At 37.3% G+C, this 17,159-nt stretch overlaps 1 protein-coding gene and 1 long non-coding RNA gene across 2 annotated transcripts; one reads left to right on the plus strand and one right to left on the minus strand.

The window, feature by feature from the left end:
- The first annotated feature begins 1,013 nt into the window (after window positions 1-1,013).
- LOC107807532 (uncharacterized) lies at window positions 1,014-2,878 on the plus strand. Its single transcript, XR_012706690.1, has 3 exons — window positions 1,014-1,394; window positions 1,476-1,560; window positions 2,731-2,878. It is a non-coding gene; the product is annotated as an uncharacterized LOC107807532 (long non-coding RNA).
- An 8,717-nt stretch (window positions 2,879-11,595) lies between these two features.
- Window positions 11,596-15,662, minus strand: LOC107807533 (uncharacterized). The gene is made up of 5 exons (XM_075247330.1): window positions 14,994-15,662; window positions 13,406-14,840; window positions 13,044-13,343; window positions 12,728-12,926; window positions 11,596-12,301 (listed from the first exon to the last, which is right to left on the minus strand). The coding sequence occupies exons 1-5, from the start codon at window positions 15,660-15,662 to the stop codon at window positions 11,596-11,598; spliced, it is 3,309 nt and encodes a 1,102-aa protein (XP_075103431.1).
- Window positions 15,663-17,159: the final 1,497 nt, after the last annotated feature.

The raw sequence follows: 17,159 nt of genomic DNA on the forward strand, positions 1-17,159 counted from the left end.
CACTGACCGTAACCAAGACATCGGAAAAGAGGGTCGAAAGCTTGCTAGCTTTTTAGGCATTATCGCAAGAACTCTAGATCTAACACCTCTACACATAGATAATTGGAGAAGTTTTGATATAGAAGAAAAGAAGAAATTGCTAGAGTTTGTAAGGGTATTGAGTTGTTGTTATTGTTATAGTTATTATTGTTATTATTATTGTTGTTGTTGCTGTTATTCTTCTAATAACATGTTATTGATAAATATTTATTTTTGGTTTTTAGAAAAAGTTCTCTATCCCAAACACGTGGAGAAGCGTTTGTCTTAAAGTCAATTGGAAAAAAATGGAAAAATTACAAATGCGATTTAAAAAGTGTATATTTGAAAAAATATAAGACCAAAGATGCTTTGCTGAAGAATAGACCAGCAAGTCGCATACCAAGGGATCAATGGACTGGTGTTGTTTCTTATTGGCTTTCTGAATAAGGTAAGATATAAACTTTAAAATCTTAAAAATGCACAATTAGTTGCTTATTGTTATAGTCTTTTGATTATTTTCATTAGTTGCTAATTGTTATATTGTTTTGATTATTTTATGTTGCAATGACAGAGGCGTATCCAGGAAAATAGAAATAATAGGGCCAAACAAAATATGCCTCACATAGGAGGATCCAAAAATATTGCCACCTTAATAGATGAACATGTACATGTGTAATTATTAAATAAAATATTTCAACACTCTTTTATTGTGCAGATTTGACATCAATTTTATTGTAATAGGCCAAGAATGGTATAGAGCCTACACGAGCAGAAATTTTTATACTGGCACACAAAAAAGTAAGGATGGTAGACTATTGGATGAGGAGTCTTGCAAAGGCAGTTGTAAGATTTCTTCTCTTTCTTGTATTTCTTGAACTAGGAAATAGATTTAAAAAAAGAAAAACTTAATGAGAATTACTGAATTGAAAATTGGATTTCTGGTGTATTAAATTTATCTCTATTGTTAACTATGTTATGCCCTTAATATATCAGGACATGATGAACGAAAGGTTGAGGGATACTGACGAATCAAATGACCAGCCTCCCTGCAGTGTTGCTTGGGAAGGAGATGTGTATTCTCAAGTGTTGGGAAATGATAAAAGTGGGTATGTTCGTGGTTTAGGACTTGGTCCAACTCCTTTTGTGCTGTGGGGTAGTAGATCTTCCTTAGAAAATATTGTTATAGAGGATTCGTCTGATGAAGTTGTACAAAAACTAAAGCACGAGATAATAGAGTTAAAAGAGTTAAATGAAAAACAAAATGAGAAATGAGTTTTATGAGGCAAGAACTATCATGGATGCGGCAAGTCATGAGAAAAATTGCTCCAAATGAGATACATATGCCTCAGAATATCAATGGAGTCTCAACTGGACAGGTAACTCAATTTTAAAAGTTTTAGGCGTATTTTCTAAAATTTTAATCTTATAAAATCATTTTACGTCTTAATATTTATCAGGTCGTTGATACCAACCGTGGCCATGAGCGAATACCACAATCACCCAATATGCATAATGTAGCTGGAAATACTCCGTCGTCTCATGGTACTTTTCTGTGCTTTCACATAAACTTCTTTTTTGTTCTATTCATTTTTTCTTTCTATAACTGAAAAGCATTATGTAAGAAATATATTAATGCAAACCTTAACAGACTGTAGCATAGGATTATTAATTTAGTTTCAACTAGTAATCATCCATCCTGTGAAGTGGTTTTGTGTGTCTTCGGGCCGTTTTGGTTGTATTTACATGATTATGTGTAGCTGACTACCATCCATCATAGAGAGATGTCTTAAGACTTAGAAACTCAAATAAAAAGATACGTCCTCAAGTGAGTTGGTAGAGACTCAGTTTATTATGCTAATACTATTACTGAACTTCTGGACAAATATTAAATCAAAGAGCCAACATAGATTACTCTCCCTCTAGAGTCTCACAGTTTGAGAAATTATGGCTTTACTTTGCTAACATCTATTTCATGCATTTATGAATGATGACTGCCATTTAGATTCACTGAATTTTCACTAAATTTTTATTAGTAAATATCTATGGAAACTATAAAGAAAATTGTTAAGGTACAAGTTACAATCGAGAATTGAATGGTTAATCATTTTGTGGTTATAGACATGTCTGGTGCTAGACCAGTGACCCCAAAATTATTGGTTAATCATTTTTTGGTCATTGATGTTGTGGTAGTTTTGATTGTTTTCTGCCCTTGATGTATGCTTAGTGTTAGGCAAGAATTGGAATTTCTAGAGTATGTCTAGCAGCAACTAGTTTTTGGATCAAGGAAGGTCAAGAGAATGTGTTTACCAATATTGTTTGGCGTTTGCTTAATCTGGCCTGTGGAAAACAATTCCTTTTTCAATACTCAATCCTCAATCATCACCTGGGAATTCACTCCTAGTCAGTAGGCACAATATGCAACTCTTCCATTTCTGCATATATCTAGTAAGCTTGTCATTTTTATTGTACATAGGTTACCCAAAATTATATGTTGCAGTCTATCCATTTGAGAAACACTTTTAGGCTCTGGTCCAAATAACCTTAAAATGCTATTTGTATATATTCCTTGCCTCTCTATTTGTCCAGAATTGGTGTACCTGTATGTGCCTGTACGAGTTATTGTATTTTAGATAGGACTATCATCTAAATGATAGAAATACTAAATGAGTAAAAGGTGATTCATTTTTCACATTATTTATTTTGTTATTTCAGGTTAAACAGTATAATGTGAAAGATTTTAGTACGAGGAAGAGTTGCAGAATTGTTTGAGGGCTTCTACTCTTTTGTTATTATGAATATTATATAGAATTAGTGATAATAACATTGGTTATTTTGTTTGAACAATATAATTTTATCTTACATGTCGTTGATACATTAGTAAGAATTAATAGTTTCTTTTGTTTTTCTAAATTGAATGAAATATATTATGTTTCTATGAGTTAAGTAGCGTATTTTATTAGCATTTTGCAGTTTAAAGATAGTTTGGTTCTTTATTTGCCGCTAATTAAAGGGTATTTTTAATCGAGAACTAATTTGATTTAGCATCTATAGTTGCAGCTACACAATTGTCATTATAGCCTATGACTTTTAGTGGCAATTTAATTCAATTTACTAGCAATAAAAATGGGCGTTAAAGTGCAAACTAGGCCTCTTATGGAATTAGTTTAGCAACAATTTTAGTTGCCGCTAAATTATTACTGTTAAAGCATGTGACTTTTGGCGGCAATATAGTTCGATTTACTGGCCAAAATATTAGACATTAAAGTACAAATTAAGCCTACTATGGAATGGATTTTGCAGCCATTAAATTGCCACTAAATATTTGACATTAAAGCATTCGACTTTTAGCGGCAATATAATTAGATATATCGGCCAAAAAGAATGACCGTTGAAGCACAATCTAAGCCTATTATGAAATGGATTTAGCAGCCATTTAAATGCCGCTAAACTTTAGCAGTTAAAGCCTGCGACTTTTAGCGGCAATAGAACCTAGCTTTACCGGCACTTCATCGAATAGCCGCTAAAGGCTTTAGCGATGCTCGGCAAAATTTATGTACCATACTCTCATGGGAGCGGGTTGTTCGCCTTGGCAATAAAATAGATGTATCTATGGTTTGTCAATGTTATGATGGATCGAGTCGTACGCCTCGGCATTTCTATAAAATACTCTGATGAAATCGTGCGTAATAATTGGCAAGAAGCCAGCATATCTATGAGCTTTTCCTGGTTGAATTGTGACGACCTATCTGGTAAGGTCCATTATATATACTCCGATTGAGGAGGTAGCTACTATCTGAGAGTTTGAGTTATTGTTGAGAGAAGGATTGTACCACGTATTATACTTGTTACTTCATTTATCTTCTTTGATTTACATCTGTTTACTTCTATTGTATCTGTCTTATTGGACCACTAGTAAGTGTTGATGCCGACCGCTCGTCACTACTTCTCTAGGGTTAGGCTTGATACTTACTAGATACGCGTTGATTTACGTACTCATACTACATTTCCTACACTTTTTATGCAGGTACACATATATCCGGTGGTCTTTGGAGAGCAGAGGCGCGGCCATTTCTGGGACTTTACCGTGAGCTGCATTTCATGTTACGATCCACAGTCTACAGAGTCTCCATCAGAGTTATTTATATTTTCCTGTGTAACATGTATTCCAGACATATGTTGTATTTTATTATATTTCCTTGTTGATGCTCATTCACTTGTGACACCGGGTTTTGGGGGTTCTTACGGGTTATTCACTATTGTAGTTCGTGTAAATTCTATTTCACACCATTTCATTAATAAAAAAGAAAATTATGATTTTAAGGTATTAGAATGAGTAATTAAATTGATTAATCATTGTTGGCTTGCCTGACAGCGGTGTTAGGCGCCATCACGACCATTAGTAGATTTTGGGTCGTGACAGATTGGTATCAGAGCTCTAGGTTCACTTAGGTCTCACGAGTCACGAGATTGGTGGTACTGCATACGTAGTGCAGTATGTTTTTCCTTGCATGTACGGGCAGGCTATTATCGTCGCCTTGCGAAAGGATGTTCGTTTGTTCCAGCTCAGTATAGGTATTTTCTATGGTTTCGAGACTGTGCACGAATTGCTATGATGTCTATGTGTTGTTATCGCACAATGTTGGTGTAATAGTAAGGTGCTCTTTTATGTGTTGAGGCAGTGAATGGCTTGAAGACAGGATTTCTCAGTGCATGATTAAGGGGTTCAACATTTAATTCCATTGGAGGAAAGGCAATCGGACTATAGATGTCCATGTTTGGATGATAAAGTAACGAGACTTGATATTTTCGAGCGTGGTGAAATTTTCATTGTGATGCGGTGTCGTCGTCCTCGTTTGAACGCATTACGGTTAACCGGTGTTACGATCTTCTTGGATTTTGCCTTTGGGGCAGGGTGTTGTGAAATGGTGCCTGAGGGGAGGTTGCCAGAGATAGCTTGTGCAGCGGTTCAGAATTGAATCGGTATTTCTAATGTTGATGGCTCGAGAAAGATGATCTTCGAAGAGGCTTGGAGTCGGTAACATTTTATTGGTTCAGGTGCTACAAAGATGCATTTTGATTTGATGCAACATTTGGGTAGCAAAGTATGAGGGAAGACATGGTGGAAAGTGTTTCGCGGTGGTTGAAGTATTAGCAGGTCAAGTATGAGAAGCAGAGGTTAAGAAGTTACTTAAAGGAGATGGTTTAAACGAAGTAAGAGTGGCAGATTAGCATATAGATTCTGTGGTGGGGTAGCCGCGTGCCTTGAGAAAGTGTAGAACAGTTTGGGAATCATGATAAAAGGTGATTTGGCCTACGGATTTTATTTGGAGTGATGATTACTGTAAGAAGAAAGATTGAATATTGCAAAAAGGAGTTTGTTTGAAATGAAGAGTGGTGTTAAGATCTGATTATCGTTTTAGGTGCAATATGACTTGAGTTCGGAAGGTATTGCTGAACTTTCAGTTGATGTCAATAGGGAAGGAGCAGACTTATACAGCTAGTGGGAGAGCATGAGCTCAAGAGAATTTACGGATTACGTGGTAGTGGCACCCAGTGCAACGTCGTCGGAAGATGTCGGTAAGGAATTCCACATGTGGGTTATCTCCTGTAAGCAAGTTAGCGGTGGCGTGATGTGATGAAGCTTCTGCAAGGAATATTACTTGCTACCCGATAAGATGTCGAGTGTGTGACTGTGACTGGTGATTCAGGATATTCATGAAAAGCTTAACAAAAGACTTCGAGAAGTCTGGCGGGTTAACGGTGCGAAATCATGATAATTGAGAAGGAGGAATCGTTGTGGGCTCTGCATTATGTGATGGTAGCTTAAAGCTTAGTGGGGGAGCCCCACCATTTATGATTGGATCGTATGGTTGTCTGCTTGTGCGGTTTCTGGTTATCGGTGCGTTGACGGATTATTTATGACTAAAAAAGGAAATATCAAGGGTAATTCAGCAAAGAACTTGATGGACGTGTGCTATATTAGGCGTTATTGATGCATGTTCAGGTTTATGGGAAGACTCGGAGCTTATGCTTTTGAGAATATGATGTACAAGGAAAAGAGTTCAGCCGGTTGCTTCTTCGAGAGGGTGTTCATGTGCTAGTAGAGCGTTGGAGTTTGTTCATATTTGGGACCAGGTCAGAGTGGGTGACTCTCGACAACGGTCCTAGTGTTCAAGAATTAAAGTGCAGTATTAGAGGAAAGGAAGAAATAGCTTCGGACTCGCGGAAGGTCTTGCAGAATGGGTGCACCAGTTGGAGATGCTATTGTGCATGTAAGGAGGTATGAGATGAGTCATAGGTATTGAGACGATGTGGTCTTGTCATTCGGGTCACTCGGGATGAATGTGGATTGTGTTCGTTATGTTGTGAATGGAGCTATCATATTTCTAAGTCAGGTTAAGGGTAAATTGGAAGAAGTTGGGTCGATTAGTAATGGTTGAATCAACATGATTATGGCAAGGATCAGTTCCTTTGTTGTGTGAAGTTATACATGTGGTTTGTGGTTGTACGTGCGGGCTTGACAGCCACCATGACCTGATTGATTTGGGAGGTATTTGATTCAAATAGCTTTGTTGTGTAAATGGATTCCGGAAGAGTTATGACGGTTTAGATCACGGTCTGGGGTTGTGTTTCTGGGATTTGGGGAATTCAGTTGTGTGTTGCATGGGATCTTCGGAAATGAGCTAAGTGAAAGGTTTCTAGCCGATGAAGTGTTATCCTACTGGTAGTTCAGGAGTTATGATGAATTCGTGTATTCTCACGTAGCGGCATGATAGGTGCAGTGAGCGGCATGGGAATTTGAAAGTTGAGGACCAAGGTTGCAGTTCGGTGTTGACAAGAATGTCACGAGCTCGGATGAGCCGGGAAGAATTAGATGTTCAGAGTAAAATGACATTATCCTAGTGTTGCCTGGGAATGGTGTTCTGTGGAAGGAGCATTGTGTATTGATTTGCGGATTCTTGATCTGCTTTACAAAATTAGTACAACTAGTGGTATGGATGTGCGCACTTGGCTACCTGGGCGGAAGGTCGTGGGAGCGTACCCCACAGGGAAATTGTATGAGTGTGACATGCTAGTCACTTGATGGTTAAAGATCGAAACCAAGTACGGAGATTTTTGGTACTATCGTTAATGTGAGGGTTTATGCTTGGGAGGCGCTCTATTCCTTTGGTTGTGAACTGTGCGGGTTGTGCCGGATTGAGACGGTTTGATTATTCACATGTGTGTTGAGGTCCCGTGTAGCTCGTGGTGTCTTATGAGAAGGATGGCTCTCGAGATGCAGGTCATTTATCGCACCTTAGTCGTGCTTGGGTTTTGTGGCATATCGCGCTATCTGTCTCCCCAAAGTTGTATTTTTTCACTTGGCGTGCTTGTGGCCGATATTCGGTATTCCGTTAGTAGAAGCATTATGGCTTGAGGGGTATGTCCTTATTTATTGTTGTGAGTGGATCGGGTTGCATGCCGCGACGGTATCATATTTGGATCGGGTTGCACGCCGCAACAGTGTTATGGTGAGTACGGTTCCCTATATGTATTCCTGCATATTTTGTTTCTCATCCTATGAGAAGGGTTCATAACATCTGTTCGACCATTTTATTCGTTACGCGGGTAGGATAATTCTTTTCCAGGGTTCGTTCCTCCTTATGTGTCATATTCGAGTTGTAGCTTGTCGGCACATTGATGGCGTCATATGAAGTCTGAGGCAGTGTCTAAGGAGGCTTATTGCCTGAGCTGCTTGTACTGGGTGAGACGATATTATTGGACCTGAAATTTGTGCAATCAGATTTATATAAGGTACATTAAAGGAAAAATATTATTATTCTGTTCAAAATGAGGTAATGGTTTTTGTCAGGAGGAGAGACTCCATGAAATATTGATTCGGCAGGTAGTTATGAGTTTTTACATGTCTTTTTCGTCGTGGCAGTATTGCGAGATTTGGAACAGGATTTATATGCGTCATGAGATGTATTGCGGGCACCGGATTCGTGAAATTTCAGCTATTATGGTCGGAAGATGTTACTATGGACAACCGACTTATGTGGTGCATGGTGTGATTTCATCATAGATACATGATCATGTTTGGTACAGTGCGTGGTGATTGGTGCGGTGTTCTTGTGTTAGAATCAGGCCTTGTAAAGAAATTCGGAAGTTGGAACTTGGATTTAAAGCTTGTTAGCTAAGGTTATAGGGAGGATTTTCAGTCTGACTCGAGCTAATGTTTTCAACTGGAATGTGGTGGCACGATTATTTTGAGTTCTAGCGCGTCGTTCGGCGATTTGAGGTCTTGCGTAGCTTCACTTCAGATATTATGACTTGTACGGGTGGTTGAAATTGAATTTTGGGAAGTTCGGGATTGATTTGGAAAGAAAATTCTAATTTCGAAAGCTTTACATCGGAATCGGGATTTGAAGGTTCCAACAGGTTTGTATAATGATTTTGGTCTTAGGAGCATGTCCGGATGTTGATTTGGAGGTCTGTAGGTTATTTCGTCGTCAATTGGCGGAAGTTGGAAATTTGATGATTTTTGAAAAGTTTGACCAGGAGTGGACTATTTTGATATCAGGGTCGGATTCCGATTCTGAAAGTTGGAGTATGTCCATAATTTCAATTAGGACTTGTGTGCAAAATTTGAGGTCAATCGGACTTAATTTGATAGGTTTCGGCGTCGAATGTAGAAGTATGAAGTTTTAAAGTTCATTAGGCTTGAATCGATGCGCGATTCGTGTTTTTAGCATTGTTTGATGTGATTTAAAGGCTTGACTAAGTTCGTATGATGTTTTAGGACTGGTTGGTATATTTTGTCGAGGTCCCGGGGGACTCGGGTGGTTTCCGGATGGTTAATGGATCAATTTGGACTTGTGTGAATGGCTGAAGTGCACCAGCTCTCGTGTAATCGCACATGCACAAGATTGACCGCATGTGCGAGCTCGCAGAAGCGAGCATTTGGGCACAGAAGCGGAGCTGGAGAAGGTGGCTTGTGGTCGCAGGTACGACGCGAAGACCGCATAAGTGGAAAGGCCTGATGATCGCAGAAGCGGACGTGGTCCGTAGGAGCGCATGCGTAGAAGCGCTCCTTGGCCACAGAAGTGGAAGCACATATGCGCATTTGGGTCTGTAGATGCAGACGAGCCTGGACTAAGTTAGAACCGCACCTGCGATGGAAATTATGCAGGTGCGACTGGTGTTCTGCAGGTGCGGAAAGTCGGGTGGGCAGATTGTTTTAAAAATCGGGGTTTTGCTCATTTCCCTCATTTTCTTACTTGGTTCGGGCAATTTTGGAGAGCTTCAAGAGAATATTTTCATCAAGCAACAGAGAGTAAATGATTCCCACATATTACAAGTTAAATGCATGGTTTGTATAAGGATTTAAACATGGAAATTAGTAGAAATTGTGGAGGATTTTGATAGAAAATCTAGAATTTGGTATTTTTAGAATTTGACCACGAAATTGGACATGGAATTTGGAATAAGTTATATATTTTAGTTCGTGGTGTTATGAGTAAAGTTTACCTTCGAACATTTTTAAAATCCGGGCACGTGGGCCTTGATGTTGATTTTATAGACTTTTAGAGCGAAATCTGGGCACGTCGGAATCCGGGCACGTCAGCATTTTTATAAAAATACTCTTAAGAAATCATGCATAATAATTGGCAAGAAGCCAGCATATCTGTGAGCTTTTCCTCATTGAACTGTGGCGATCTATCTAGTAAGCTCCATTATATATACTCTGATTGAGGAGGTAGCTACTAGCTGAGAGTTTGAGTTATTGCTTAGAGGAGGATTGTACCACGTATTATACATGTTACTTCGTTTTTCTTCTCTGATTCACATCTATTTACTTCTATTGTATCTGTCTTATTTGACCACTAATAAGTGTTGATGTCGACCCCTCGTCACTACTTCTCTGGGTTAGGCTAGATACTTACTGGGTACGCGTTGATTTACGTACTTATACTACACTTGCTGCACTTTTTGTGCAGGCACACATTTCGTGGACTTTACTGTGAGCTGCATTTCATGTTACTATCTGCAGCCTACAGAGTCTCCGTCAGAGTTATTTATATTTTTCTATCTAACTTGTATTTCAGACAGATGTTGTATTTTATTATATTTTCTAGTTCTTGTGATACTGTATTTTGGGGGTTCCTACGGGTTGTTCACTATTGTAGTTCGTGTAAATTCTATTTCACACCATTTCATTAATAAATAAAAAAATTATGATTTTAAGGTACTAGAATGAGTAATTAAATTGACTAATCACTGTTGGCTTGCTTGACGGCGGTGTTAGGCGCCATCACGACCACTAGTCGATTTTGGGTCGTGACAATTATTATCACGCTATCAAGTGAATTTAATAATTTCCAACTCTTTTTATATATAAATCTTCCGAAAGTTATTTTGTTTCAACTTAAGCAATTTAAATTTTCAACAAACAAAACTTCATCAATTTGATTCTCTCAAATAGTAGTAAGAATATTATAAATTTGTAGCTATATTCTCCAATCTCTGTGGGACGATATTCATAAACTATACTAGAAATTAACAGAGTACGAGTAGAAAAATCTTATACACATTGGCCTCGTCACTTCGCATAGAAGCCAGTGTTTTAAAGGGTATTTTCGGGGCAAGGCGCACCAAAAATGCTTTGAGGCGATGGTATGGAGCGAAAGTCTCAAGAGGCGTACGCCCAGCAATTCGGGGCGTACGCCAGGGTGTTTGAAGCGTGTTTTTTTAGTGATGCGTAAGCCCCAGAGACTTTTTCAAATTTAAACCAAAATTTGTTGGATAAGTCCTTTATAATATACCCAAATTCTCAAAAGTCATCTAGATAATTACTCAAAAGTTTTAAAAAGGAACTAAAATCTGTTAAATTTAAAAGTCAAGACATTTTTTATTGATTGAATCCCTAATTCATGGTCTTTTCCAATTTTTTATCTTGTCCAATAGTCAGCTAATATATCTCAAAAGTAACGAATATTCAATTTTTCTTTTACAAATACAAAGAAAACTTCATTCTCCTTCATAGCAGCAAGTTCAACGTTCAAATTACAGGTTAGTCATCATTTTTGTCCTCCGTGTAGAAAACACTATTCTTTTCGAGTCAAGTTAGTTGTGCTTCTAAGCACACACACACACACACACACACACACACACACACACACACACACACACACACACACACACACACACACACACACACACACACACACACACACACACATATATATATATATATATATATATATATATATATATATATATATATATATATATATATATATATATATATATATATATATATATTCTTTTTTTTTAGAAAATATTAAAAATTAAATACCTATGGGGCTTACGCCCAGTGCCACGGGGCTTACGCCTCACTGAGGCATATGTAAAACGCTTCGCCTTACGCCCACGTCTCTTTTTTAATTTTTTTATATAAACTTTCCCAGTTCACCTGGGGGTGTTGTATTAGCCAAAAAAGAGTTTGATTATACAACACAAGAGTAGAGAGAACCCTTCAAAAATAGAGAGGAATAGGCGATTAGAAAATAGGTCGCCCCCTCAAACAAAAATAGACTAACTAACGAAGAAATTGGCCTTGTCATATTTGTTCCTTATACAAGGAATCTGATCTTTGTCAAGCAAGAAGAGGCCTTTCGCTTGCCTAGAAAGTTGGTGGCTAGAATAGAAGTGTGATGGTTGCTGAGTTTCCACTGCCCTTTTAGCCAAACTATCCGGCAGTTGATTAGCCTCACGATAGCAATGATTGATCTGAATATTGAGCATACTGATGGTTTCTTTGATCTTGTTAACTATATGACTGAGTTTATAGTTAGTATCGCTATCTTTACGGAGGATCTCTACAATGTTTAGAGAATCCAATTCAAGGATTGCTTGATTGAAACCATTTTGTTTGCACCAGTTGAGACCAACCAAGGCTGCTTGAGCCTCCGCAATATTGTGATTCTTGGCGATAACTGAAATTGAGAAGGCCATGATAATGTCTCCATACTCATCCCTGATAACTCCTCCTAGGCCTACTTTTCCTTCCCCCTGAAGAAAACTCTCATTAGTGTTGATCTTGACCCATTCTCTTTCAGGCTTGTACCATCGAACCACCATACTTTTGTACCCAGGTCGTAACCTTGTAAGGGTGTCATAGAAAGAATTCCAAGGTAGCTTTAGACCATAGTTTGGATATGCTTTGTTGACAGCAGTTTCAATGCTCCAAGCTATTTGTTGCTTTAATCTATACTTGTTGAAGCGTTTTTGATCTCCAAACCTACAAGCACAGAATTCTTTCCAAAGAGACCAGCAAATAATAACTGGGGTAATATTTAAAACAAGTCTTTGGACATAATTGAGAGCCTTAGAGGTCCACCAATGGTTAATTATATATCTAATAGGATAGGGGTGATGATGAATGCCAAGAGCATTTCCAAAGAGTTTCCAAATATAACTAGCAGCTTGACCCTCTACAAATACAAGATTTATATTATTAGTATTAGGATTACTGCTGCAGTTACATCTGAAAATAATTTGTTTGCCAAATTTAATAATGACATCATCAAAAGGGAGTTTGCTATGCCATAACATCCACACAATAAAGGACATTTTAAAAGGAATAGTAGAGTTCCATACCCTGTCTATGAATTGAACTTTTGGACTAGATTTCCTTACCAGATTCCATGCACTTTTGTTTGTGTACTTGCCATTATCCGAAAGTGCCCAAAAACTTTGATCTTCCTTGTTTTGGTTGCCAATAGGAATGATTTGGATTTGTTGAACCAGATGATCTGGTAGGAGCTCTTTCAATTTGTTGGTATTCCATTGACCATCAGAAATGAATTTTCTTACCAAAGATTTGGAATTCTTTGGGGTATCAGGGAACTGTTTTGCCAGGGGACCTTTAAGGGACCAATTGTCTCACTAAAAGTTACTAGAACCAGAATTCACCTGCCAAACAATATGATTCTCTGCAATATCTCTCATTTTGAGAACATGACTCCAAGCATGGGAATTACCTGGAGCAAGCATTTTAGAGACTAAGTGAGATCTGACACAATATTTATTTCTAATGAAAGTAGCCCAAATAGATGATGTGGACCTTATCCTCCACCACTTTTTCATAGCTAACATGTTACTAATGTCTTCCATTTTTCTAATGCCAATGCCTCCTTCATCAAGAGGGGGGGCAAGATAGTTCCAAGAACTCCAATAATATTTCTTGTGATCCTCAGAGGAACCCCAGAAGAAATTAGCAAAATGCTTCTCAATTAACCTGAATACTCCCTTAGGAGGAGTCATAGCAAAAAGAGTGTACACTGGGATAGACTGAAGAACACTCTTAATTAGAGTAGCCTTACCCCATGTGAAAGCATCTTGCCTTGCCAGCCATTAAGCCTTTTCACAATTTTACTAATTATGTTATCAAAAAAGTCAATCTTTTTCCTACCCACATATAGTGGACAACCTAGATAAGTAAAAGGAAAGTTCTTATCCATAAAGTCAGAGTACTTTCTAATCCTGTAAATTCTAGTAGTCGCAGTATTAGGAGCAGTTAAGAAGTAACTTTTGTCCCTATTAACCAGTTGACCAGAACTTCTTTCATAGTTATCAATAACATTCATGACCAATTTGATAGAAGTAGAATCACCGCTGTAAAAAATAACAATATCATCAGCATATGCAAGATGGTTAATCCTAGGAATATTAGGGGGCATGGAGAAGGGAGTGAAGTTAGGATTTCTATACAAAGAGTTGAGAGATCTAGGTAAGACTTCAGCAGCAATAATAAAGAGAGTAGGGGAAAGAGGATCCCCTTGCTTAAGCCCTTGAGAAGAAGAGAAGAAGCCATGTCTCATACCATTAATGATAACTGAGTACCATACATTTGATATGAGATTGTGAACCAAACCAATCCAATTATCAAAAAAATCAAATTTTCTAAGAACTGCATATAAGAAATCCCAATCCATTCTATCATACGCTTTAGCCATATCCAATTTAATGAAAACATTACCCCCATGATTACAATGAAAAATATTGTGAACAATTTCCTGAGCTAACAAAACATTCTCTGAGATGAGTCTATCCTTTACAAAGTCACTTTGGTTCAAGGAAACTATTTTATGTAACAAAGTATTTACTCTAAGAGAAATAATTTTGGAGATAATCTTGTTAGTAAAGTTGGATAAGTTAATGGGTCTAAAGTCAGAAAAGGTAGCATGATTGTCAATTTTAGGAATTAGAACCAAACAAGTATGAGAGTAGAATTTGGTCAAACCTTTTCCTCTGAATAAATCTTTCACAAAAGCAATGAATTCCCTCTCAATTATCTTCCAGCAACTCTGAACGAAGGTTCCATTGAAGCCATCTGGTCCTGCTGTGCTGTGAGGGCTGAGGCTAAATACTGCTTCCTTGATTTCATCTTCCTCTGGAACCTTGCTAAGCATTATATTGTCATCACCTGAAATACAGAAAGGAATACAATCCAGGATAGAATTGTTGATTATAGGAGGGGTGAGGTTAAAGATGGTTTGGAAATGTCTCACAGCTTTTCTAGCTATCTTCTCATCTCCCTTAATCCAGTTCCCTCTACTGTTCTTGATGCGATTAATCTGTTGCCTTCTTCTCTTCTCTCTAAGGATGGAATGAAAGTATCTAGTATTATTTTCCCCTTCTTCAAACCACTTTATTTGAGATTTTTGTTTGAGCATGGATTCTTGAAGATTGAGCCATCTAATATACTGAGCATGAGCCCTGTTGACATCTTCTCTACTCTTTTCCGAGTTATCTTCAATATCAATGTCCTCCAACTCCTAAAGTTTACCTTCCCAATTGGTAACAGCTTCATTAATGTTCCCAATTTTATTCCTAGACCATTGGGATAGCCTTTTACTAAGAGCTTTGAGCTTACTTTAAAGGATCCACATATGATTCCCAACCACTTATATATTCCATGATTCCTTTACTATATCAAAGAAGCCCTCTATGTTAACCCAACAATTCAGAAATCTAAAATAATTAATGTGTTGATGATCATAATCCAAGTTCTTCATAAGAAGGGGTCTATGATCTGAGCTTGTTTTATCCAGATGTCTAACAGAGGTTCTTTGAAACAATTGATCCCAATGATCATTAACAAAGTTTCTGTCAAGCTTTTTCCAGATTCTCTTCCCAGGTCTTCTGTTATTGCACCAAGTGTAATTAGAACCATTGTAACCAATAACAATGAGGCCATATTTATTGATGCAAGTTTGAAATTCCAGACTTTTATACATTCTATGTGGTTTACCCCATAGTTTTTCATTAGGATCCATGATTATGTTGAAATCCCCTCCTACACACCAAAGGACATCAATCACCATATTATCTAGTTCAAGAGATTGCCATAGGTCCCTTCTGTCTTTGGATTTGCATTTAGCATAAACAGCAGTAATATATATGTCCTTCATACCAATAGCATTGTGAAAGTTAATTGTAATATGTTGATCACTGATGGCAGTGACTGTAGTAGTGTTGTAGGAATTCCAGAAACACCAGATTTGGCCAATATTATTGCAGCAACAATGTTGGAAACCCAAGAATTTTCTATAACCCTCTAATTTATCATTTGAGATAAAAGGTTCAAAGATAGCCATGTATTGAGAGTTGTTGATGTTAATTAGTTTCTTTAGCCTGTGAATGGCTTTTTTGGATCTAACTCCCCTAATGTTCCATAATAGAGCACTAATTATTAAGATCATTTGGGGGGTTGTCTTCCTTTTGATTCCTCCTCATAGAAGGATGAGTTCTATTCCTATTTCTTCTACTATTTTTTCTGGTTTCACTTCTTCCTCTCCTATTATTCTGTTGTTGATCTTCTGTAATGGTATGAGAATTTCGATCTTCTTTTCTCCCCTCCTGTTGGTTGTTCGACTGTTCTACTCCTTGCCAGCGATCAGAAAGGTCATCTTCTTGATTAGGAATGTTGCACTCTTCCTTGTTTTCATATAAGTCCATAACAAGTTGAAGTCCCGGTAGATTCCTTATTTCTGTTGTTACAGTAGAAGAGCTGGGGTCACCACACTTCTCTTGACCTTGTATCCCTTCACTATTGTCTTCTTGATTAGAGTTTGAGTAATTCTGTATTGATGTTGTTGATCCCCTGTTCTATTAGTCTCATTCAAATTTCAGAAGAATTCTTGTTGATATTCTCATTAGTTTGTTCTTGTTGGCAGGTGTTGTTTTTTGTTGTTGGGCTAAGTATGCTTTCTTCAATGGATTGCCTTGAGAAGTCATTTTGTTTTGCAGCTGAAATAAATTCTTCTCTTCTTTTACTATTTGATGGTTTAAACACAACTTTTCTCTTCTTTTTTGGCAACTTCTTAGGCTTCTTCTGCTTTGTCTTCTTATTTCTATCCTTTTTGTTGCTTCTATTGACCTCTTCATTTTGCTGTTTTTGAGTGATCTCTGGATTCGGAAGATTTTGAGATTTTTCATTGCTACTCTCATTAGCCTTGCTCCCCTCTTGTTCTTTGGTTGACTGATGATCAATACCTTGATTCTGATTCTCTTCTTCTTGTATATTTACAGCTTTCTTTTTCTCCAGAGCTCTGCAATTGATCATGTAATGACCAATATTTCTACAGTGTTTACAATATTTTGGGACTCCTTCATACTCTAATTTTTGAGTGTAACCTTTGAGTGGAGAATCTTCATTTTCTTGGCCAACAAATACACTTTGAGGTAGTGGCTTCAGCAGGTCCACTTCAACTCTAATTTTAGCCATACTTGGCCTTGTTCTTTCCAATCCACGTCTTTTAAAATACTAATAGAAGCATTAATTACAAAAAATTCATACCCCTATTCTATTTTATTTGACACTATTCTTATTAGTTCATAAAAAATTGATGTATTTTCATATTTAGAGACAATTTTATTTTAATTTACCGTTTATGAGAAATTTTTATAGTTACACAAATGTTTGGCATGTTTAAAATAATATTAGCTATTGGAGACGAGAAGAGCTTTTGGTCAAAATTTACAGGACGAATGTAGCGTAGGTTTTTACGAGTTAATTGGACTTAATATTTTAAATGTAGAGCATATATATACATACGAAAACAATTAAAACATTAAATATATTAAATTCTGAA

The sequence above is a fragment of the Nicotiana tabacum genome, chromosome 24 (assembly GCF_000715075.1).
Source record: "Nicotiana tabacum cultivar K326 chromosome 24, ASM71507v2, whole genome shotgun sequence".
NCBI lineage: Eukaryota > Viridiplantae > Streptophyta > Magnoliopsida > Solanales > Solanaceae > Nicotiana > Nicotiana tabacum.